Raw genomic sequence first — 26504 nt, 5'->3', positions numbered from 1 at the left:
TGACCCTCTGTAGTGAAGAGAGCTAAATCCAGAGTCGAACTATAGATAAAAGAAACTTCTTACTTGCCAAAGAATTTGTCATTTTGTCCAGCCGGTTCTGAGACTAAAGCCTCATACACACGATCGGATTGTTGGCCAACAAAATCATGGAATTTTGTCCGAAGGGCGATGGCCTAAACTTGTCTTGCATACACACGGCCACACAATTGTTGGCCAACAATTATGAATGTAGTGACGTACTACGTTGTTTTTCAGCTCTTTAGTGCCACCTTTTGGGCTCCTTCTGCTAATTTCGTGTTAGTAGAAGTTTGGCGAGTGTTGATTCGCACTTTTCATTTCTCACTTTTCAGTTAATTTCTGAACAGCCATTCGTCAACCAGCCATGTTGTAGAATCTGAGGAGATAATGTGTTATTTATTATTGGCCTTGGAGTTATTGCTTTGACATTATTTTTTGGTTAATTAATAATGATTTGATTTGGTAAATTTTCTATATTTTTGGATGCATAGAATGCACTTTTTGGTTAAGTTCTATTGGCAGATAGCATGTCTAATTTTATTTGTTTTCTTTTTTAAATACACAATAAAAAAATTGTGGACAATACTTGACTATGTGTTTTACTTCAAATGACAGTTTGGGAGTAGGCAGTTACATTTAAAAAAATAAAAAAAAGCATAATAATATTATTCTTGATATCACTAGAAAAAAAAAAGCCTTTTAAAATTTGTTTGCAATACCTCCATCAGTACCACCAGCAAAGCAGCTTCATTATTATCCCATTAAAGAAGAAGAGAGATGTGCACTGCATTTCGAGATTTCATAATTTGCCACATCATGAATGTTAATTCTCCATTATGAATGCTAGTTTACAAGACCGACCACTTCTGGCTCGTCCTTGCTTCTGAGCATGCGTGTTTATACTTTGGACTTTTGTCCAACGGACTTGTGTACACATGCTCGGAAAATCCAACAACACACATTTGTTGGCGGAAAATTTTAAAACCTGCTATCCAACATTTGTTGGCGGAAAATCCGACAACAATTGTCCGATGGAGCATACACACGGTCGGATTTTCCGCCAACAGCCGATCGTGTGTATGAGGCTTAACACAGCCCTATGAGATAGCAGAACCAGGTGAGTGACCTGACATTTCCTTGCTAAAGTTATGTAATACAGCCAGGTCACCTCCTTGCTCCAGCCTATGACTGGACACTGAAGAAAAAGCAGAATACTAATAAGTTGACCTTCCACATGTAGTATATCCAAATCAAATGGCTCTCAGGGCTGTATTTTCCTCTGCAGTCTCAATGCTGTTTTGCAGGGGATTACAAGAGTCTAATACCGCATCATGGATACATAGCTGGGTTATTTGATGTATTTTTTAAGGAAGAACACCAGATTCTGCCCCAAAAAATAAAATACATAGCATAGACATGCTGTAAATATTAGCAAACATAATGTAGCCTACCTAAGGAGCTGTGCCCAAGTTCCCATTATGTATATGACCCCCGCCCCATCCCCTCCCCACTGGCATATCTAGCAGTTAAAATAATTAGGCACATGAGTAATGAATTCCCTCTGCCTGATGAAGGAAGGGAGCTATGTGAATTCTAACATCCCTTCACTTTTAATACATAATTTTTACACGTGTTGCACATCATGTTCTTGTGTCTAGTGGCTGAAGTGGAGAATCGTTTCTGTGGGAAAAGGGATGCCAGTTTTCATCTATTTTTTGTTTCACTAGTCGGCCTGCAGACAAGGATTGGAAACCACAACGACATGCTGCATGGTTGAATTTTCTGCATAGAATATCCATGGTCCTGTTATCAAATTGACAGATTCCTATCGTGCCATACATTTTTATAATGTCCTAGTATATTATATGTATGGGCTGTTGCTATTGGAGACTGAAGTTGAAAATAATAAAGAGAAATAATCCAGCTATGCATTTATAAACTAAAGCTTATTGAAGTGCTCTTGGATAAACATATGTATTATTTACTTAAAGAAAAAGAAAACCATCTAAAAAGTCCTTTTAGAAGTAGGGATTAGCCACATTTACCTGGGTTCAATTTGGGATGGGTTCATGACAAAAGTTTGGGTGCCGAACTTAAATCCCATTGACGTCAATGGGAGCCAAATAAAAAAAACAAAACGGTAATGACCATTTTCTAAGCTAATAGGTAAGAGGTTGTCAAACAAATTGCATACGGGGCTAGGCACTGTCCAGGGGGACATGTACCAAAGCAAAAAAAAACTGTAAAAATTAATTGGTGGGGGGCAAGGATTTTAATAATGCTTTAGGGTCAATGTTACAAAATGCTAAATTCTTATAAAAAAAACATGCCTGGAGAGTGCCCTTAACCTGTCTGTACAGTGGCGCAGTTGAAATTGCCAGCAAATGACAGCTTTGGTCACTTTACTTATCATTGTAAACAAACAAGTGAGGATTCCCTTCATCTATACCAGGTCCTTATGCTAGATGAAGGTATGGTATAGATGTTAATGGGGGACCCCACACAGAAAAAAACAGTGTGGGGTCCCCCCAAGTACCATACCAGACCCTTCCACTCTGATATGAATTTTACTGGGAATCCCACACAGACCCTCATCTGAGCAAGGGGGAGGACAAGTGTGTGCCCCTAGAACCACATCAGGCCACATGCCCTCAAAATGGGGGGCTACTCTGCCAAAGCTCCTTGTTCCTAAGTTGATGAGGATAAGGGCCTCTTCCCCACAACTCTGTCCTGATGATTGTGGGGTTCAATAGGCAGAGGCTTGTAGTAATCTGGAAGCCCCCTTTAACAATAATAAGAGGTACATAGCATCCATACATATTCACGTAAAAAAGGTAAATCATAATTCAACATATGTACATCTCCCAGAGCCCTGACGCTAAAGGCAAACAAGGTGTTCGGGTCTCCCAAGTGATGTCATGCTATTCCACCATATATATGATGTTTGTTCAATGAACAGGCTAAAAATCCAGGGTTCAGACGAACGTCCGAACAGCCAATGTTCAGACCAAACCTTGAGGCTATCCCTATTTATAAGGCTTTTATACACCTGTGGTACACATGAAATACACCCTGACACGTTGCCAGGAGTTGCCAAATCATTATAGATTTCTCATTATATAGGATTATTGAAGATGTATAGACATTCTTTAGCATATGAAAGAATTGAATATAAAGATGTCTATAAATACTTTAAGCCCGGGTTCACACCTATGCGAATTAGATGTGCGTTTCCGCACATCTAATTCGCATAGCAGGAGAATGTGACTGGCTCCCTATGGAGCCGGTTCACATATCTCCGGGGCGGCTGCGGTGCGCACTGCACAAAAACGCTGTGCGTCTTTGACTGCGTTTCAGGGCCGAATTCAGGCATAGAATCGGCCCTGATTCGTCCCTGAAACGGTGAACAGGGACACACAGCGCTCCTGTGCGGTCCGCAGCGAATTATGGTGTGAACCCGGGCTAAAAGTGGGGCCCACAATGATATTTTAACATTTGCTATCAATAAATGAGTTTATCTTTATTAAATGGATGTCCTTACAGAAGTGAGAAAAATTTATATTTTGAAGGTTGAATAGACCAAACATTCTTCAGCTAATTGGAATTACATATGGTAAATTATAATTTAGGGGTTCAAAGAAATATTTTTACCATCTCTTTACCTTTTTACTTGTTCACACTATTCCTGTCATCTATAAAGGGAGACGGGGGGCCTTAGAAGAGACCTTTGCCCTTCTGTATGTTGCTTTAGTTGTCTTTAAATACTTGAATACTTTAAATTCTACAACTCAGCTGGCAGCTCAGGAAATTAGCAGTTTCAGAAAACTGACTTTGCAACCAGTCATTACTAAAGGAAAAGAATATATTCACGTGATTTTCTAAAGAAGAAGCCCATATACATTTAATTTACTAAAGGGGACAAACGTTTTCACGAAGGAATTTTCACTTTGTAAATGCTGGGAAGCACTTCAGTCATCCAATCACATAAAGCAAATATTATTTTTTTTTTAATTATCCTTGCACCTGATTAGGTATTTTTGAAAAGTGTACTTTCACCACATTCACTTAGTTAAGTAAAAATTCCCTTGCAAAGTAAGTGATCGTTGCTTTGGTAAATCAGGGTCATAGTGTTCCATTGTAAAGCATTGGTAGAAAATTGTTGTAAACAAATTTTTATATGTGTAATGTGTTACAGCCAACAGACTCATATTTGTGTGTCATTTATAAGGTCTATTGTTTTTCAATATTTACATTTGCTAAAATGTACAGTTTTTTTTTTATTTAATTATTTTGGCGTGTCTCAACACAATTCTAAGATCATAGTACAATTAAAGGGGTTGTAAAGGTAAAAGTTTTTTCACCTTAATGCATTCTATGCATTAAGGTGAAAAAACATCTGACAATACTGTCCCGCGCTTGCCCCCGACATTCTCTTCGCTGCTCAACCTGGCCGTTGATTGGCTAGAGTGGATGGATTGAAAGCAGCGCAGCCATTGGCTCACGCTGCTGTCAATCACATCCAATGACGCGGCGCGCCGGGGGGGCGGGGCCAAGTGATACAGTGAGCGGCTATGGCCCCCGGCTGTATCATGGGAGCGCGTCCGCAAGCACTCAACACCATGCGAGGGAGCTCACATGAAAGTGTTGAGTTCTTGCGAGGGGGAGCCGAGACAGCCGCCGAGGGACCCCAGAAGAGCAGGTTCGGGGCCACTCTGTGCAAAACGAGCTGCACAGTGGAGGTAAGTATAACATGTTTGTTATTTTAAAAAATAAATAAATAAATAACTTTAGTGATCCTTTAAGGGTGTCACAATTTTTTTAATAGAATGAAATGACCAAACAAATCCCAATCGCAATTTTCTATTTGCAGAATATCTGGTAGAAGTAGTAGAATTATGATGAATAACCAGTCTGGGCTCAGATTTTGCCCTTTACCTCCATTTCTTCACAGAACTTCTACTTGACCCTGACACCATCATTTCCTGTTGATCATCAGTCTACTTATACTACATACTAAGTGAAGTGCCGTCATACTGTCTTTCACACGATGAGCTGGGGGATGAAGTGTTGATGTGTTTCCACTAGTAAACGAGTGGCTTATTTTCCTTCCACCATCCAAATGGGCAGCACCTTTTCTCTTTATTTATTAATAAATTTATTTTTCCTGTTTAACTGATTTTGTTTATCCAGTGATGTGCCTCAGTTAAAGTCCCATGGGCAAAATTAATAATATTGTGCAGCACCTATAGACAGGCGGGCATTACCACTTTGCTCTTGAGGAACTGCACCACCTTCATCTCTGCTTCCAATTACTATCATGTCATTCTTCTGCAAGCACTATTGTGCAAGCAAGACCACTCTGCAACACATACTACTGTAGTCCTTCTTTTAGATATTATGTTGTAAAAGGAAATAGCTATCTATTTTTTCTTTTTATTATTATTTTATCTATTTAAATATGTTTGCAAATTGACCACACATTCTGTGTTTGTTTTGCTTTCTAGTCAAGACAGACTCCTGAAGGTGAATTCCTGCCACTCGACCAACGTGAGCTGGATGTTGGATTTGGCACTGGAGCTGACCAGCTGTTCCTAGTTTCTCCGCTAACTATCTGTCATGAAATCAACCGTAGGAGTCCATTCTTTGATCTCTCACAGAAGTCACTAAGGAGTGAGCAGTTTGAGATTGTTGTCATTCTTGAAGGAATTGTTGAAACTACAGGTGAGCACTACAATATTCTGATATTTCCATTAATGTAATAAATGTATAGTACAATTGTCAATAATAGGTGTGCAGATACACATAAATGTATTTTACAACTTCATTTGTTTATATAGAGCAGGGTTTCTAAACCAGGGTTCTGTGGAACCCTAAGGGTTCCTCCAGAGGTTGCTAGGGGTTTCTTGAACAATGAGAAGATAAGTTCCCACTGACACCATTGTTAATTTTAGCTATTTGTTAGCTGGGGGGTTCTTCCCAACGACCGCAAGGATAAGCAGCATTCTTTCCACTGACCATCACACTAATGTATCATGCGTTGTAGATATAGTCATTTTTAGCAGGAATTCCCTGAGATTGGAAAGCTATTTCAAGGGTTCCTCTGTGTTGAAAAGGTTGAGAAAGGCTGATATAGAGGTTGATATTCAGTTATATGTAGATACTGGTGAGTTAAATTACTGACTAATTTCTGAGATATTCTCGTGGACTCCACTATAGAACTCCACTGTAGAAGTCTTTCTACTGGAAGACTGCCACGACACCTAAGATTATCATAGCATTCTACTTATTAGACTGAAAGAACTTAACAGTGAAAAAACTACCTCATAATGGTCAGATCAGGTAGGTCAGGTATTTGGTCAGTGGGATTAGAGAAAGAATTCTACAATAAAGAAAAGCCCTCTTACGTCCTCCACAAGATTGGTCGGCTTCTTTGCACATTTAACTCCTGACTAAGAGAAATTATGTAGCTGAAGAGTTCTAAATCCACCACCTACGTTGTTGTTTGGAGTGTATAAAGAGATGGAATCCTAACCAAGGGGGTGAAAGCAAGGCAAAGGCATTTTCCCTCAAGACACATTTCCCATAAAATACAACTGAACGCAAATGTATTTATTTTTTTAGAATGGAGAGGGATTAAAACACCTATCAGGTTTTTATTGCTGTCTCTGCCCCCACTAAGGATATTTATGCTCTCTAGTTGTCCTGTTTACCTTTATCTGTTTGAGTGAAAGTGAAAAAAGCTCAAATTTTGGGTTGTCATCAGAACAGAGATACAGTAGAAATCTTTCAATGGGAACATTTGTTTTGGTGACACCCCGGGATTCCCTCACTATGAAGGGATTTCCTCTCATCTCCTGTTTTGGCTATGGGGCAAGAAATGAAGGTAAATCTTCCCAATGGGACACAGATAGCAAAAAAAAAACATGAAGGGGTTATAACCCTCCCTTACTGTAATCAAAATGAACAAAAATGTTTGCCTATAGTTCTATTTTAAGAAAAGTGATAATTAAATGCATCTGCAACCTTCCTAGACTGAAATATCAGTTTGGTTGCACTGACCCTTAACATGAAAAATATACAGTATTTTAGCTATATCCTTCATTATTTGCTTTTGGAAATAAATTTCATGATAAAGACACCCTATTTTAACTTGTATCAGAAGAGTTGGTACTAACATAAGACAGTTGTGAAATGGCACTTATCATTTAGATGTGATACATGACCTATATTCTAGTATGCCTGGTCTGACCTAGTGAGGATCTGTGAAAGTTTTCTATACTTAAAACAAGGATCATATTGGTGCAAATGTCCCCATCGGTGCCACATCCAAATTTAACAGACCAGAGAGGAATCCCCTAGGTGGACTTTTATGGCACTCACATAGTTATAGAAAAAACATATATTTTATCAAACAATGTAAAGATAATAAAAACAGAGTATATTGGAATGGTTACAATGACTTTATACTAGATACAGAGTCACCACAATGATTGACTGAAGGTTCGTAATTCACCCGACGCGTTTCAGAGTATCTATGTCTCCTTCATCAGGGGTGTTTATAAGAAGGTCAATCATACATCTAATGCCGCGTACACACGAGCGGACTTTATGGCAGACCTTGTCCGACATACTTTTCGATGGACTTTACGACGGACTTTCCGAATGAACGGACTTGCCTACACACAATCAACCAAAGTCCGACGGATTCGTACGTGATGGCGTATGACCGGACTAAAACAAGGAAGTTCATAGCCAGTAGCCAATAGCTGCCCTAGCATTGGTTTTTGTCCGTCTGACTAGCATACAGACGAGCGGACTTTTCGACCGGACTCGAGTCCTTCGGACAGATTTGAAACATGTTTAATTTCTAGGTCCATCAAACTAAGAAAACAAAGTCCACTGGAGCCCACACAGGATCGAATTGTCCGACGGACTCCGGTTCACCGGACCAAGTATGCCGTAAAGTCCGGTCGTGTGTACGCGGCATAACTGGGCCACGCCCTCCTCTGGCTTCAGTATTGTTTGCGGCCCAGTTCCTCCCATATCGGTCCGGCCGTACCCAACTTCTAAATGATGGTATACCTCAATACATTGTGAAAAACAAGCCACTCTCATAGGCAGATACCTGGGGACACATATCCGGTTATTCTTTTTGTTTTTAATAGTTCTATTGGAATGTTTCGTATATACATCCCTGCATAAAATATGTGAGTCTATATATTACTTATTGTGTAAGATATATGTTTTATATATATATATAAAAACATTGTCGCATGGCTTCACATATATCTTATGTTTGACTCTTTGTCATTACTACACTTTAGATGTATGATTGACCTTCTTATAAATATCCCTGATGAAGGAGACATAGATACTCTGAAATGTGCCGGATGAATTACGAGAACCTTCAGTCAATCATTGTGGTGACTCTGTATCTAGTATATAGTCATTGTAACCATTCCAATATACTCTGTTTTTATTATGTTTACATAGTTATAGAAAAAAACATATTTTATTAAACAATGTGAGTGCCTTAAAAGTCCACCTAGGGGATTCCTCTCTGGTCTATACTTAAAACAGGCACATTTCCTTTGTTAATGGGAGCAGGCCGTGCACCAGTTTATATTTCACTCTGACATAGAAACTGCCATGAGTGGTGTAGCTACACCTGAAACAGGTCTATTTGCTTAGTTAATGTGGTGCAAGCCACTCCCTCAAGTTTACTGTGCCATTATAATGGTGCAGGTATCTTAGTTATTTCCCCTAATTGCATTTTAACCACTAGAGGGCCAGCCGCTGCAATTACACTGGGCAAATCGACGTAGCTATACGTCGGCCACTTTAAGACCACTAGGGGGCGTGAACGTGCCACCGGAGGCACTCGCATGCCCGCGGCGCAACAACGAAGCCGATGCACGTGCCCGACAGCCACGATGTGCGCTGGGCACCTGCGATTGCTCCTGAGAGAGACAGAACGGAGATCTGTCAATGTAAACAGACAGATCTCCGTTCTGTCAGGGGAGAGGAGACAGATCTGTTTTTCATGCTAAGTATGAACAGCGATCGGCCTCCTCCTCCAGGCAGCCCTACCCCCCCAGTTAGAATCACTCCCTAGGACACACATTTAACCCCTTGATTGCCCCCTGGGGTTAACCCCGTCCCTGCCAGTGACATTTATACAGTAATCAGTGGCTATTTATAGCATTGATCGCTGAATAAATGTCAATGGTCCCAAAAAAGTGTCAGGAGTGTCCGATCTGTCCGCCTCAATGTTGCAGTCCTATATAAACAAAAAATACCGCGCTGTGATAAGATGGCCAAAAAGGGTTTTTGACCAAAGCAACAAACAAGCAAAAATTGAATAACTAATGACACCTAAAAGAGCTGCTGCTATAAGTGAGATACACACCTGTTCAAATAAATAATAATGGAGAACAGCGCTAGATAAGCTACAAAAATTGCAATATTATTAAGTAAATAATAACATTATATGTGACATAAACATAGTAGTGAATGATAGTGATAGACTAATACATAAACCCCATTGACGTGAATTTAAATGTAGAAACAACAACTCTGCAAGTGAACATTGAGCAAGTCCATCTAAGTGCAGGTAGAAACAGTCCGAAGATTTAAATCAAATTCTTCTTAATGATGTTAGATAAATGGCTAATTAATTCCTCCACCGCACCACTGTGTTAACACCAGTATAATAATGTGCTTACCACAAGGCAAGCTTAAACAAGCCTGTAACCTTAACCCGGTCAGGGCCTTTAGCCAATGGGGATGATTAGACGGCGATAATCCACTAAACCATCTAGAAGGATCAGCCACAGCAAGGAACCCTTCATGCGCACCTCCAGAGCACCGGAACAGTTTAACATTCAGGGGTTCCCCACAAAGAAAGAAAGGATCGACATAGCGTAATCCTGATATGGGTAATTTATTATAAAAGTAGGAAACCCACTTACTTTAAAATGAAGGAAAGCAGCATAAAATTGTATGAGCCGGCCAGCTACAGCGAACACCCGTCCTACAGACGGAACACACGGGATGTCAGAGGAGCTGACGTGCTGACGTCCCGTGTGTTCCGTCTGTAGGACGGGTGTTCGCTGTAACCGGCTCATACAATTTTATGCTGCTTTCCTTCATTTTAATGTAAGTGTGTTTCCTACTTTTATAATAAATTACCCATATCAGGATTACGCTATGTCGATCCTTTCTTTCTTTGTGGGGAACCCCTGAATGTTAAACTGTTCTGGTGATCTGGAGGTGCGCATGAAGGGTTCCTTGCTGTGGCTGATCCTTCTAGATGGTTTAGTGGATTATCGCCGTCTAATCATCCCCATTGGCTAAAGGCCCTGACCGGGTTAAGGTTACAGGCGTGTTTAAGCTTGCCTTGTGGTAAGCACATTATTATACTGGTGTTAACACAGTGGTGCGGTGGAGGAATTAATTAGCCATTTATCTAACATCATTAAGAAGAATTTGATTTAAATCTTCGGACTGTTTCTACCTGCACTTAGATGGACTTGCTCAATGTTCACTTGCAGAGTTGTTGTTTCTACATTTAAATTCACGTCAATGGGGTTTATGTATTAGTCTATCACTATCATTCACTACTATGTTTATGTCACATATAATGTTATTATTTACTTATTAGTATTGCAATTTTTGTAGCTTATCTAGCGCTGTTATCCATTATTATTTAATGTTGCAGTCCTACCTCCATTACTTGTAAAAAAAATAATAGTAATAAAAATAAAAACTGAGGAAGAAATTATTATTTTTTTTTTATATTTTTTGGGGGGATATTTATTATAGCAAAAAATAGTGCAAAAAATAAAAACCGCAGAGGCGATCAAATACCACCAAAAGAAAGCGCTATTTTTGGGATAAAAAGGATGTCAGTTTTGTTTGGGTACAGCGTCGCACGACCATGCAATTGTCAGTTAAAGCGACACAGTGCCGTATCACAAAAAATGTCCTGGTAATTAAGGGGGCAAATCCTTCTGGGGCTTAAGTGGTTAACATTGTAGAGCCCCAAATTCCATAAGTATTCAAACTGTGTTAGGAAATTTTATGGGTTGATTTACTAAACTGAAATACGCAGTTTGTTTTGCAAGTGAAGTTGCCCTTCGCAAGGGAATTTTCCCCATAGCTTAGTGAATGTGGTGGTATACCTAATTATGTGCAAGGAAAATTAAAAAAAAACAAAACATTTTTGCTTGCACATGATTGGATGATGGATATCTACACAGCTTCACCTCATTCACTAAGCTCTGGAAAAAATTCCCTTGTAAAGTTAACAGTCTATTTGTCTTTAGTATATTAATCCCCATGTCCCCAACAAAGAAGAAGAATTGATAAATCCGATTCATCCGAATCAATTGGAGCCAAATTTTTTCCCAACATAAGATTAATCCTTAAATTTATCTGTGGAAAATGTTTCATGGACACGGATGTGTTTATACATACCTCACAAAAGTGAGTACACCCCTCACATTTTTGTAAATATTTTACTATATGTTTTCATGTGACAACACTGAAGAAATGACACTTTGCTACAATGTAAAGTATTGAGTGTACAGCTTGTGTAACAGTGTAAATTTACTGTTCCTCAAAATAACTCAACACACAGACACTAATATCTAAACTGCTGGCAACAAAAGTGAGTGCACCCCTAAGTGAAAATGTCCAAATTGGGCCCAATTAGCCATTTTCCCTCCCCGATGTTATGTGTTACAAGGTCTCAGGTGTGAATTGGGAGCGGGTGTGTTCAATTTGGTGTTATCACTCTCACTCTGTCATACTGGTCACTGGAAGTTCAACATGGCCCCTCATGGCATAAAATTCTTTGAGGATCTGAAAAAAATAATTGTTGCTCTACATAAAGATGGCCTAGGCTTTAAGAAGATTGCCAAGACCCTGAAACTGAGCTGCAGCACGGTGGCCAAGACCATACAGCACTTTAACAGGCCAGGTTCCACAGGCCTCGCCATGATTGACCAAGGAAGTTGAGTGCACGTGCTCAGCATCATATTCAGAGGTTGTCTTTGGAAAATAATTGTACGTGTGCTGCCAGCATTGCTGCAGAGGTTGAAGGGTTGGGGGGTCGGCTTGTCAGTGCTCAGACCATACACCGCACACTGCATCAAATTGGTCTGCATGGCTGTCCTCCTAGAAGGAAGCATCTTCTAAAGATGATGCAGAACAAAAGCCTGCAAACAGTTTGCGGAAGACAAGCAGACTAAGGACATAGATTACTGGAACCGTGTCCTGTGGTCTGATGAGACCAAGATAAACGTATTTGGTTCAGATAATGTCAAGCATGTGTGGCCAGATGAGGAGTACAAAGACAAGTGTGTCTTGCCTACAGTCAAGCATGGTGGTGGGAGTGTCATGGTCTGGAGCTGCATGAGTGCTGCTGACGCTGGGGAGCTACAATTCATTGAGGGAATGTCAGGAACTTGGTAGGAGGCCGAGATGCTGGGAGGGCTCCCCTTGCAGCTGAATGCAGCACACCCCTGAAGGTGACACAGAAGCACAGGTTGCCTGATTGCTGGAGCTGGTTGCCAGGAACTTTCTGGGACAGGCAAGGTATACTGCAAGGCAGGCATGCTTGGAAAGTCCAGGAGATGCGGACCAGTGGAGCAGACCGGATAGCCGAGTTGGGAGCCAGGCCAGGGGTCATTCACAGGAAGACAGTCAAAGATCAGTATAACCAAGGGTCAGCCGAATCTTTGCACAGGAGACAGATAAAGGCAGAGTCTTAAGCCAGTCCGTAAGCCAGGCCGAGATCAGATGCAGGGAGCAAGCAGGAACAAGTCAGGATACAAGCCAAGGGGTCAAGCTGGGAGATCAAGAAGAGCAGGTCAAGGCAAGCCAGGTTGGTACACAGGAAATCAGATCAGCAGGACATACAAGGCACAGGAACACAGAGAGAAGCTAACGATAAACCAGCAATGCACCATTGTCAGCAGCAGGTTTAAATAGGCAGTGGTGCCACTATCACGCTGTGCGTGTGCCGCTGCGCATTCGCGTTCGCCTGTTCAAGGCGCTGCATGTCTTTGTGCATTGATTCGCACCAGCATGCCTTTGCCTACGCCGGTTCACGATCCCTGCAATATTGCGCCTGGGGATGTGTCTATTTCCCTGATGGGGAACCATGAATGCCAACATGTACTGTGACATGCTGAAGCAGAGCATGATCCCTTCCCTTCGGAGACTGGGCCGCAGTGCAGTATTCCAACATGATAATGACCCCAAACACACCTCTAAGACGACCACTGCCTTGCTAAAGAAGCTGATGGTAAAGGTGATGGACTGGCCAAGCATGTCTCCAGACCTAAACCCTATTGACCATCTGTGGGGCATCCTTAAACAGAAGGTGGAGGAGTACAAGCTCTCCAACATTCACCAGCTCTGTGATGTCGTCACGGAGGAGTGGAAGAAGACTCCAGTGGCAACCTGGGAAGCTCTGGTGAACTCCATGCCCAAGATAGTTAAGGCAGTGCTGGAAAATAATGGTGGTCACACAAAATATTTCCACTTTGGGCCCAATTTGGACATTTTCACTTAGGGGTGTACCCACTTTTGTTGCCAGCGGTTTAGACATTAATGGCTGTGTGTTGAGTTATTTTGAGGGGAAAGCAAATTTACACTGTTATACAAGCTGTACACTCACTACTTTACATTCTAGCAAAGTGTAATTTCTTCAGTATTGTCACATGAAAAGATATAATAAAATATATTTACAAAAATGATATGGGTGTACTCACTTTTGTGAGATACTGCATGCTGAAATGTCAATCCGTGAATTCTGGAGGGCATGTCCATTAGGGTGCCCTTTGGACATACAGTATGTTTGGTAATATAAAAGGCGATGATGGTGTTTGGACATATTACACTAAATGCATAAAAATGTGTGCCAAGTGCAACACTGCCCAATGAACTGTATACCCTCATGTTATGTTGAAGACAAGAAAATATGCTAGAATATGTTGTTTGAACAGATATTACAAGAACTAAGGACCAGTTGATATAACAGTACTTACTATCTAAATAGGCATTATGATTTATTTACAGTACATTTGGTTCGGTCTGGTATTTGACGAGCAGCGTTATTCATATGGTACATTCTAGTGCACAAATGGGACCTATATTCATTCATTCTGAATGCTCTGGATAAACAGGACTGTTCAGTCTGCCTCCTTTATGGAGACATTAAATATGTTTTAAACAGGACTTTTCAGTCTGCCTCCTTTGTTAGAGACAATAAATTTGTTTGTACATTTTGGATACCTATGGAATTTGGAACCCCAGAATGTTAAAATGCAATGTTTTTAAAAGAGAAGTATGGGTTTCTGGGTTTTACCCCCTTCATACTTACCTAGGTGAATGCAGCATCAGCCCGATGCTGCATCTGTCCCCCGGCGATTCTACACTGAGAACCGAGCGATCAAACATCGCCAATGGCTCGGTTCTCACAGCTCCCCGAGCAGAGAGCTGCTGCCTGTCAGTCAGCAGCTCTCCACGCTCATTGGATCACTGAGAGGCTGGACTGATTTCTGCAATGTCAGCAGAGAGCGAACTTCAACTTCGAACTGCAAAACAAATTGTACTCCTGTGACCCCTAGGAGAAGCCCAGCCAAACGAGCTCAGGCTGGACTTCTTCCTTTAAGTATTTTGTAGCTTTAGCAAAATCTTTAAAAGCTAAATTTAAAAAAAATCCTTACATCCTAATTTACCAAGATCTCAGTTTTCTTGGGATGTCTTATCAAGTGAGATCTAAAGTGGGTTACACTTTTTAGTCATATCAGTGGACTGTGGTACCTTTTTTGACTTTTCATAATTACAAATATTTCAACCTCTATATGTTTAAGGATATTTTCATACTAATATGTAAATAGCATTATGTAGTGTTAACATCTTAAGCTTGCTGTCCCTTAAACGTTTATTAAAATTTTCACCATTTTATCTTCTACTCATGTATAAAATGCGACATTATTTTTTGCAGTTTACATTATTTTCCATAAGAATAAAACTGTATCATAAAAAAAAAACAGAGACAGTACCTTTACCCCGTTAACATTACCAGCATCAACTAGTGGAATCCTTTTCAGAAATATCAAATAAAATGGAAGTTCCTGCAGAGTCAGCCATTAGCATTGTAATAGGCAGGAATGGATTTTTTGTTAGCGTTTCACAGATTTCAGTGGCCATTTATGATGCTCTTAGTGTTGTAAAAAAAATCATAGTACTGGAGGTTCACTTTATATATGAAAAAAAGCCAAAATACACCCCCCCCTCCTCCCCATCCTTACAGTAATACATTATAGCATTCACTGCACCTGGATTTTTCCAAACTACAAATTCAAATGGATTTAAAGTAACATTTTGTGAGAAAACATGAAGGCTGTCTTTGCTAAATTTTCATTCTACAAACACTAGTTGCCTGGCTGCCATGGTCATTGTCTTACTTCAGTACACTAACCCATAATAAATACGCAAATTAGGACTTCTTACTCTGCTTTGACTTTCCTGATTTCTATACTTCTTTTGGGTTAGTGACTGTGGAGTAAAAAGTATTTAATAAAACATGCAGTAAAGTACTAGTTTGTGAGCAACAGCAGCTTCCATATTTCCTAAAGTCTAACTCATCAGGCACAAAAGAAATACCCTTGCAGTAGCCCCCCATCCTGCACTGGAAGGATTAAATGCTCGTTATATCTGGGGGTGACAGAATAAAGAGAAATACCTTATTCCATGCTCTAGTAGTCTCTATCCAGCAGTGCAACCAGTCCCCCACAGTCTCAGCTCCTCTCTCCACTGCTTGTTCTTCCTTGCCACATAGCCTCCCATTGTACATGATGAAACCAAGTAATTGCCCAGAGACCAGAGTGCTGGAGGGTTAGGGGATAATTTTAATTGAGAGATGGTGCATTACCACATATAAATGTAGAGGTAAATTCATACCCAATTCACCACGTCCCGATAATAAATTTTATAAAATAAAAAGGAAGGAACCCTGGGATGGTACGGGTGAAGGGGTAGGGGGTATTAATGGGTGAACCTGAGTAGGAGGAGGGGAAACGTACTAAATAATGTGATTGGTATGAGAAGTGCCCAGAAATAATAAAAATATGTACTTTATTGGAATATACAAAAACAATTATTAAAATGGTGAACAATACATACAAAATACCTAAACCACACAAATGAGCATACTGGTAGAAAGAAGCATACATATATTTGGTACATAGGAGCCCAACATGTTTCGGATAAGAAAAAATTCAGTTCCTTCTTCAGGGGTTTCCTGTAAGGATTATTGTATGATCTGGGGGAGGTATATGAGTAAAACATACCAATCATTAGTATATATATACATATATACATATGTAAATACATATAATGGACGTATATCATAGGTGTAGAGGGTTAAAGAACAGGTTAATGGAGGCAAAGAAAGAGGATATATGTGGAGTGAAAAATAAGATGGAATAAGAATGAAAAATACAAATAAAATTAAAAAATAGAAATAAAAAATAAAAATAAAAAATAAAGATATAGGAAGACGAGTAAATTGAATAAAAATAGGAGCTCTGAATAGACCAGGGATTCAAGATAGTACAAGATGTTGTGGGGACTTACTCATTCAAAAAGTTAGCTGCATATAAAGCGCCGGACTATAATCTGACAGTCTGCCGAATGGTACTTCAGATCATCAACATCGTGACATCAATTACACATCATATTTAGGTGTGAGAGACCATGTGCAAATTTATATGATGGAAAGCCTGAAATTGAAGGTGGTGTAGAAACTTTCTGATGTATGTCAAAGGGAGAACATTGAAGCCAAACAGATACGGTGAAGCACGTCAAAGCACCAGCGTCCACAATGGAGGAGGGGGATGTGCGTCCCTACGTATAGAAAATAATATTGGAATATAGATATCAGAGGTTCATGGATTGAACAAAAATCTATGATTTATAGAAAAATGAGTATCAAATGTGCAATGTAGTTAATATGGTTATACCCATCTGGGCCCTGCTGTCAGGTTGGAGTTACATAAAAGGGAAGGGATATGGCGTAAGCCTATATATATATGTTAATATGATACTTAGGCAGGTATGCAAAGGTGATGGGTCCATTGGCCTGGTATAGGACAGTTATCCCATAACCGCTATGTCCTATAATGCACAGCATGCAATCAAATCTTTAATGTGGATAAGATGAATCAATGGGAATATACCCAATACACAAAACTCTCTATCATTATGGCACCAGGCAAAAGTGTAACATTGCATGAATAGTTAGATGTTTAAAAAGATGTTTAAAATCTAATGCTTACTTGCAATTTGTAGAGTGTGTAGGCCACGACCTCCTCCTAGAAGTCCAATCTAGGTGTGCAGCACAGCAATGTGTTTGCATTTGGAGGTTTTTAAAGAGGATCAGCTGGAGGGGGGAGGGATAGTCCCGCCTCTATGGGGCGGGGAATGTGTGCTCCTGACAGTTGTCGTTGGTACAACAGGGGGCAGGTGGAGTCCGACGTCACTACCCCTCCGCTGATCAGTGTCAGCAGAGGAGGTATTGTGCGCCGGGAAGTTGTTCCCCCGGCGCGGCGGCGTCCAGCGTCCACCGCGTCATAAGGCGCGGTGACGTCAGACGTCGCGGCGCCGCCGACACAGGAAGAGAGGACTCGGTATAGGCTGTCCTGATTGTCAGCCGCATCGCGCATGTGCGAGCGGCGAACCAATTGGTCAGCCGAGAGTCCTAGGTACGGCTCCACTATCAAAGGATGTGGAGCCTACCTGTGCCGGGGGACATAGTGCTGGCAATTGACGTGATACAACCAATCCCAAGGCAATCATCCCCTATAAAACAGGCCATCCTAACATGTAAGGTTTTATAGTATATAGTAAATGATACTGTAAGCCCAAAAGAGAAAGCAGCAAAGTGTCAGATCAAGTGCAGCCCCGGACCTGTAAATTAATACACAATCAGGACATAAATAGTCAAAGATTGTTAATGATATATATAAGCAGCGAACGCAACATACAGTCGTGTATTGAAATTACCATATGATGGAATAAAACTTATATTGTAAGAATACAGATGGTATTATTGACATCAATATACAACAAATGCATTTATACAGTATTTTTTATACATAACAGAAACCTTTTAAAGAAAACTCAAATTATAACATAATCCATACATTTCATGTATGGAATAGTGTATGGTGAAATTTGAGAAGCAGACTGTTGCTAGATGGCCTGTTAGTAGGGTCAGATTAAATGGCTATAGGTCCCTCTCGTAACCCCCTGACGTAAAGCCTTGTAAAAACGGTTTAAAGCTTAATATTTCATTTAGGCCTGGGGGTGAGGTGGCATTCAAATTTGCAATCCATCTCATCTCCCGTTGGAGAAGCAATTTATTTAAATCTCCACCTCTAAGCGTCTGATGGATGCGATCCAAGGCTAAGACTGAGATCCTGGGGAAGCGTTCATGATGAACTAACCTTATGTGGCGGCCCCATGGGGAGTCTGGGTCTTTCGATTTCATAGCCGCTATATGTCGATATAGGCGCTTGCAAAGTTTCTGAATAGTTTTGCCAACATAAAAACAACCACACTCGCACTGTATTAAATACACTACGAGTGTGGTCTGGCAATTAACGTAGTGCCTTGGGGAAAATGTCCAGCCATTGGGAAGGCGTGGATTTACATTAGTGTTGATATACTTGCAGTACCCACACGACCCACATGGAAAGGTGCCAAGTGTGTTGCACGGGTCGCCACGGGTCAGTCCCTTGAACTCGCTCTTAACCAGACGATCTCCGACCGAGGTGTTGCGTCTGAAAGTAATTAAGGGGTTGGGGGAAACAAAGGGGCCCACTAGAGGGTCATTAGTTAGCACATGCCAATACCTAGCAAAAATCTGCATTATCTCTGTGTGTTCATTTGCGAACGTAGTAATTATCCTGGTATAGGAACTATTATCACAGTTAGATCTGCTGCGTGATTGTATTAATTCCTGTCTATCCCGGCTATTGGCTTTATTAAAGGCTCATTTTAAACATTTATGGCTATAGCCTCTATCCAATAGGCAACCTTTTAGAGCTCTGGCTTCACGTAAAAAATCGTCATTGTTAGAGCAGTTTCTTTTTATCCTAAGGAATTGGCTGAATGGGATAGAGTTAATTAATGGTCTTGGGTGGAAACTATCCGAGTGCAGAATAGTGTTCCCGGATGTTGATTTTCGATGGAATTTGCAAGCCAAAGAGTTGTTTGTGTTCTTGAATATCTCAACGTCCAGAAAGGTAATCGAGGTATGGTCATAAGTCATAGTGAACTTTAAGTTAAATTCATTGCGGTTAAGTGTAGTTAGAAAGTCATGAAGTAAATCAACTGGTCCCTCCCACAAGATGAGGATGTCATCGATGTACCTGCGCCACATAGTGATATGGCGCAGGTACATCGAGAGATCCCCATCGTTGAACAGGGTCTTTTCCCATTCCCCCAGGTACAGATTGGCGTAGCCAGGTGCACAGCAGGTGCCCATGGCTACGCCCTGCACCTGGAGGAAGTATTGTCCGTGAAAACTAAAGACATTGTGTTGGAGAATGTAGTCCAATGCCTGTAATATAAAGTCATTGAATGCTTTATCAGAGGGGATGGATTGTGACAGAATCCGTTGGATGCACGCTAAACCCTTGCTGTGCGGTATAGAACTATACAATGTTTCAACATCGATAGAGACCAGGGTAGTATGGTCAGATACTTGGATTCCATTAATAATTTGGAGTAGGTGGATTGTGTCCCTTATGTAGGATGGTAGAGACGACACTAATGGTCTAAAGTGTTCATCAACAACTTTAGATAAGTTTTCCGTGATGGAACCGTTGCCCGACACAATAGGTCTACCCGGTGGGTCTATAGGGTTTTTATGAATTTTGGGGAGGGAATAGAATGTGGGGATCACTGGAAATGCAGTGCGGATGAATTTCCACATCTGGTTGGAAATGATGTTATTGTTCAATGCTCGGTCAACGAGAATATAGAATTCCTCGTTGAATCGAGTAATTGTTTGGAATTCGATAGGTCTGTACCAATCTGTGTTATTCAATATTTTCATGCACATGGATATGTATTGCTCATTGTTCATCAGAACAATGTTCCCGCCCTTATCTGAAGGTTTAATAACCAAATCAGGATTTTGGGCTAGGTCATTCAAGGCTATTTGTTCATTCGTAGTCAAGTTGTCAGCTACCTGAGGATTAGTACTCATACTTTTAATCTCTTGAGTGATTAATTTTAGGAAGGTAGCTATACCATGATTGGAAGATGGAGCGGGATAAAGGTCAGACTTTTTCTTTAGTTTGGAAACTGATTGTTTTGTTGTAGTGGGATTGATAGGTGCATTTAAACAAGACTCCAGATCGATGGTATCGATGAGGTCTCGAGTATCGCTCTCTTCTAAGAGTGCGTTTAAATCCGCTAGTGCTTGGCGTTCTTTAACTGTTTGAAAAGTGGTTGAATCTACATCAGTTTTGTTAAACATGCTCTGAAGTTGGAGCTTACGAGTAAACAGATGCACATCTTTTATTATTTCGAATTTGTCAGTTTTGCGGTTGGGACAAAATGTAAGGCCCTTGGATAATACAGAGGTTTCATCCGCTGTAAGGGAATATGATGAGAGATTAATTATGTTATATGATTGAGGTACAGAGTGTTCTATGTTGGAACAATGGAGGGGGTATTCAAGTTTTTTGGCTGAAACAAACTCGGGATTTTAATAGTGGTAGAGGGGGTTTCTTTAATGATTGATCCGGCAGAGATTGGACCAGAAGTATTGTCAGGGGGGGTGAATTTTTTAGTGGGAGTCTTGCGTGTTCGAGTCCCTTGATTCCGTTTAGGTCTACCCTCAGAGCTATCCCCATCTCTTTGCCGTTTTTGTTTTCTTGTATGTCCATTGATTTTAGAAAATGAATTCCACACACTTGACGCTACAGATGAGGTATCGGAAGCGTCCGATTGGTAGTCGTGTTGTTTGTGGCGGCGTTGGCGATTTCTAGTGTTAGTCTGTCCTTCTTGGAAGGCCTGTTTATCACGTAGGAATTTATTTTCCTTTTTGGCAAGAATGTCTCTGTTGAAAGCCTCGATATGTGCCTTAAGTTTCTCATTGAGCTCTGGGAAGGAAGGATGGGTGTTTAATGTGTTGATCTGGGAATAAAATTTGTCTATGTTTCTGTCAATGTCTATGAGTCGCCTTTTGTATTCTTCAATAAGGAGATTCATCATTTGACTAGAACATGATTTTAAGACATTTTCCCAGGCCATTTTAAAGGTTGAGTCAATGTTGTCGAAAGAAGGAAAAATCTGAACCCTGAGTCCCAAGGGGTTCAGGTCCTCCCTGATATATTCCTGAAACGTCCTAGTGTGCCAGTAAAGGGAAGATTTCTTCTCTAGCCATTTAGTGAGATTAAAGAAAAGGAAAGATAGTTCCGATTCTTTTGACTCCTTCTGTTCATAATCCTTCTGGAGGTTGTTTGCAAATGCAATCCATGCTTGACCTATGAATTCTACCATGTTAAAGTTAGTGCTGTATATAAAGTATAAAGATTATTGGTAGTGCACCAAAGAAGGGGTAATTTTAATGGGTATCTTCTACCCGAGACAGATTATTTTAATTGAGAGATGGTGCATTACCACATATAAATGTAGAGGTAAATTCATACCCAATTCACCACATCCCGATAATAAATTTTATAAAATAAAAAGGAAGGAACCCTGGGATGGTACGGGGGTCGCCACAACAGGTGTCTCCACTGGAAGATTTTCCCTTACCTTTTGTTCAGGGGACAGCTCCAACATTTTCCCTCACGTTCTTTGTCAGTGACAATGGTCACATAGAAGGGAAAATCTGCTCAATGGGAAGACTGACCTCAACAAAGGTCAAAAGTCTAACCCTTTCTTCACTTTACCAAAAAATAAAAAAAGAGTGTTGCCTAGAGAAACAACAAAGGGACCAATGGTAAATCTGAAGCAGCTGCTGAGATAAGCAGCTGAAATGGCAAAAAATATCCCCGGGGCACCTTTAATTCAGACAACCCACAAAGATGGGCTATAGAGAAAGGTGATGAGAAGAACACCTGCAAAAATATTAAATGCCAATTGGAGTTTACCAGAAAGGTATGTGAAAGACTTGTAGTACGTGAAAGATGTGTGGATAAAGGTTATTTGATAGAAATGTGCAGTTTTTTTATGTTTGTCCATCTGTAAGCTTATATTGATATGTTTAACACCTTCCCGTCCAGCCTATAGCAGAATGACTGCCAGTTGTTCCGGCTATACTGTTCTGGGTGGAGATCATATGATGTCCTCTGAGAAAGTGCTGCTCATGGGGCCACACAGTGGCATGATCTGTTACCAGCTGTGCCCACCGGACACAGTCAATGACTTATCAGTGTACAGGCTCAATGCCGGTACCATGTGACCGCTGTGACCAATCACAGCAGGTCAGATGACAGTTGTAAACAATGGATGGCTTCCTTTCATGCCATCCAGTGTGTATAATTGTGTTGCTTGCTGTGATTGGTCAGTGTGATCACATGGTACAGACAGAGCCAATCACAGCCCATCTATACCATGTAATTAGCTTTGACCAATCAGAGCTAATCAGAACAAAACAAACTGTATCATTTGTATTTAGTAAAATGATTGCTTATAGAATGTAATTCACTGCTATAAGCAATCATAATGTGTAAAGAAAAAACCCCAATCACTTCTCCAAAGTTGTACAATGTTACTACAATGTTACTATGGGAACATTTTCTTTTATTTAGCAACAAAAAACAGTGGTGATTAAATACCACCAAAAGAAAGCTCTAGTTGTGTGAATGAAATGATAAAAATTTACTTTGGGTACAGTGATGCATGACTGCACAATTGTCATTCAACGTGCAACGGGGTTGAAAGCTGAAAATTGGCCTGGGCAGGAAGCAGGTAAAAGTTCTCTGTATTGAAGTGGTTAATAAAAGAGTTCTAGAACCACAATGTAGACTTTAATCTTATAAAATCAGCATTGTAGTAGCAATACAAACAATAGTTACTTTGCCCATCTAATATACAGTAAGCTTACTTGGAAAATCTGCTTTCATGTTGTGAGCTCTATATGTCTGGTGGTTATCTCTATTAACAACATCCTGAATTCTGCCTTCTCCTCTGCCATTCCTTTGGTTTACATTAGCTTAGTCCTTAAGGACTATATATGACTTGGTACCATGCTGCCTGCCATCATATACAATGTGGTGTGGTTTCTGTACTGATTGTGCCTCCCGAAACTCTCCCCTCTGCACCTCAGACAGCAGGATCTGTGAAATGTGTAACACAGCAGGACGTATTCACAAGGCAAAATGAATATGTGTCACTGCATTCTTTGGATTCTTCAAAAATTAAGTTTTCAGACCTCACAATTGTTAAGATTAACATGAGTAGAGTAGAAATAATTAAAATTTAATTTGGAAATCAATTTATGATTTTACATTTGACCATATGTGTACCAAATAAAATGAATATATAGCCTTAAATAAAACTTGCAAATCAGATATACTACTCTATACTCTGCAAGGTTACTCCATACTGCATCACATTCAAAAAACCACGATGTAAAGCCTGGGATGTCCTACAGAGTTCTCTTTGCTAAATACGGCAGAGAGAACATAATGTTTATAAGCAAGCTGATCACATGATTTTTTTTAAAGCAGTAAGGCCATACCATTTTTTTGCCAAATTAAACAATGCATACTGATTCTGCTAAATTTGGTCTGGGCATTTAGGCTTCAATGACCTCTAGCTATGAAAGGGCTAAATATAAATTGAGTTAAAGGTAAATTACCTAGCATTTTTTCACTTCAGCAGTTCCTTACCAACAGCAGTATTATTAATCATTTTCTTGTATTGCTTGCCTGTGGAGGCTCTTTATATGTACAGAACTCACAACCTTGTGTTTTTTCCTGTTAAGGATTTAGATCAGAGATGCCTGTAGTACCAGTGTGGGTTATTTATATAGTGTGCCTTTAATGCATGTAATGAGATATTGATTATTTTACAGGAATGACCTGCCAGGCAAGAACATCTTACACTGAAGATGAAGTACTATGGGGACACAGATTTCTTCCTGTCATGTCGCTAGAAGAAGGCTTCTTTCGAGTGGATTACTCCCAGTTCCATGCTACGTTTGAAGTACCTACCCCTTATTATAGTGTAAAAGAACAGGAAGATAAATTAAGCCCCAGTTCACCTCTAAATTCCCTTTGTAGTGAAAAGTACAACAGGGACAGGGTCTGCTCTTTAGACTATCTTAATGTGTTTGAAGTTGGAAGCGGTATACTTCCTAACAAACTTCAGAAACTCAGTCGGGGAAGAGACATTGTTCAGGATAAACTATTACGAATGTGTAGCAATAGTGTAGAGAGAGCTTGCAGTACTGGAGACCTTCCCCTGAAGATCCAAAGGATAACGGTGTCCACCTGTGAAGACAGTGAGGAGAGTACTCCACTAAAATATTTCAAGGTTAAACCCGAGTGCATGACCCAGTCTACTGGTAACCTTCAGCTGCAGAAGAAAGCGCAAGGCATGATGACCTTGGGAACAATGCTTGATGCCAATCTGCCTGCAAAGCTGCGTAAAATGAATTCTGGCTGTATCAGCTAAAAAAAAAAAAAACGGAAGAGGAACATGACATCCTATATGGAATAATAAATGGCCTTAAATTTGTGACAGTAAGAGACATTCACTGTTCTACATTTTTGTCATAAAAAAACATTAACCATTAAACATGCATTTAAAAGCTGTTGTCTTTTCATTAATATGCATGAAATGCACATACAATGTGAAAATTAGGGCATGGAATCTGTTTTTGGAACCATTGCAGTATGTTCCAGATCAGAAAATAAGCTGAAGATAATAATAAAGAGTGTCTCTTTTCACTGTGAATTAATTTTTTCCTGAATTTAATCAAGCAGAAATTGCTTTTTTTTATTTTATTTTGTTTTATTTTATTTTGCATAGGAGGAATGGAAATGTTTATTTTATAGGTGTTTTACAGAATGCAAAGCACATTATAGCTATTAAACCACAGATCTGTAATATATGTATATAATTTTATCGCAGTAATTAACAGCCAGCTTGTGAAATCTGAAGGATATAAAGGATAATGTATTTTTTGGTCTTTTTCAGCTGCCACTTGTAATGAGCCAAGTCATTCTGATCTACCTTTGACACTTTTAGAACGTCTTTCTAGGTTTAGTGGTAATGACATTTTCTTATATAAAAAGTTGAAATTATAGGCATAAGATTTGATATTGGTATGACAATTGAGTTGGTGTCTCCTATCTGCAACCATCAACACCATCTAAAGCAGGGGTGCTCAAACTTTTGAAAAGCGAGTGTCACTTAAGTGATTTGGTAACTGGTCGTGGGCACAATGTAATGTAAACAAGCCCTTACTGTCCTGAGCCCCCTATATGGCCCCTCTCTGTTCGCTGATTCCTTGCAGTGCTGGGTGGGTGGATGACAAGTTCGTGTCTACCCTGTCCTCTGATCTTCTGATCCCCTTCTGTTTTTTTTTTAGCAGATCGGATTGGAGGTAGGCGGGTGTAAACGAACACAAGTCCATTTCAATCTGCCATTCCATAGAGGAGAATAATGGGTCTAATTGGGTCTACCTAAAAAATGGACAGGCAGGACCCAATTAGACCGATCGTGTGAAAGGGGCCAAAGACTGCTTTCACACTGCTGTGCTGCGGTTTACCCACACCCTGGGTGCAGCACAGTACTCCTGCAGCTTTCCTGCGGGTTACCTGCGCTTTGCCATAGACTTGTATTATATCTTGCAGGTGTGAACTTTCTGGAAGCGCACCAAACCCACAGGATAGAACAGAAGTCTATAGATCAGTGCAGGTAACCTGCAGGAAAGCCGTAGGTGCACTGTGCTGCACCTGTGGATCCATGTGAAAGCAGCCTAATAACCATGGCAAAACTATGCCCATTGCAAAGCTCACATATTATTAACCACTTAACGACTGGAAGGATTTACCCCCTTAATGACCAGTATACACTGCTCCTAAAGTGCCCCATTGAAATCAATGACCAGCTCCGCCGAAGCGCCAGCAAAGTGCTTTTAACTCTTTTTCGGCCGTTGGCGGGGGTTAAAAGCCCCCCTAGCGGCTGAAAAGCGCCTCAAAAACAACGCTGGATGCCTCCAACGCCCTAGTGTGAAAGTAGCCTTAAAGCAGAGACTGCAAGCCAGGCCTTCTCGTCCAACATCAGTGCCTGACCTCACACTCCTAAACCTTGTGGACAACCTTCCCAGAAGAAATCATTAGAAAGTGGTTGGAATGATGGACTTTATAGGCATAACACAAAAAATTAAAAAATAATTAAGATGTTTATTACAAAGGTTGTTAAAAAACATGTAC

General features: G+C 40.4%; 1 protein-coding gene across 1 annotated transcript in view; it reads left to right on the top strand.

Moving 5' to 3' along the window:
- The window catches only part of LOC141114500 (G protein-activated inward rectifier potassium channel 1-like), a 146786-nt gene extending 121909 nt beyond the window's left edge, over positions 1–24877 (top strand). The window contains exons 2-3 of the mRNA XM_073608216.1: positions 5523–5739; positions 24137–24877. Coding sequence (XP_073464317.1) covers positions 5523–5739; positions 24137–24738 — 819 coding nt within the window. The 3' untranslated portion in view covers positions 24739–24877. The remainder of the gene's footprint in view (positions 1–5522; positions 5740–24136) is intronic.
- Positions 24878–26504: the final 1627 nt, after the last annotated feature.

Source organism: Aquarana catesbeiana, linkage group LG12 (genome assembly GCF_042186555.1).
Source record: "Aquarana catesbeiana isolate 2022-GZ linkage group LG12, ASM4218655v1, whole genome shotgun sequence".
NCBI lineage: Eukaryota > Metazoa > Chordata > Amphibia > Anura > Ranidae > Aquarana > Aquarana catesbeiana.
The sequence above is the reverse complement of the archived record's forward strand: the minus strand, read 5'-3'. Positions and strand labels throughout refer to the sequence as shown.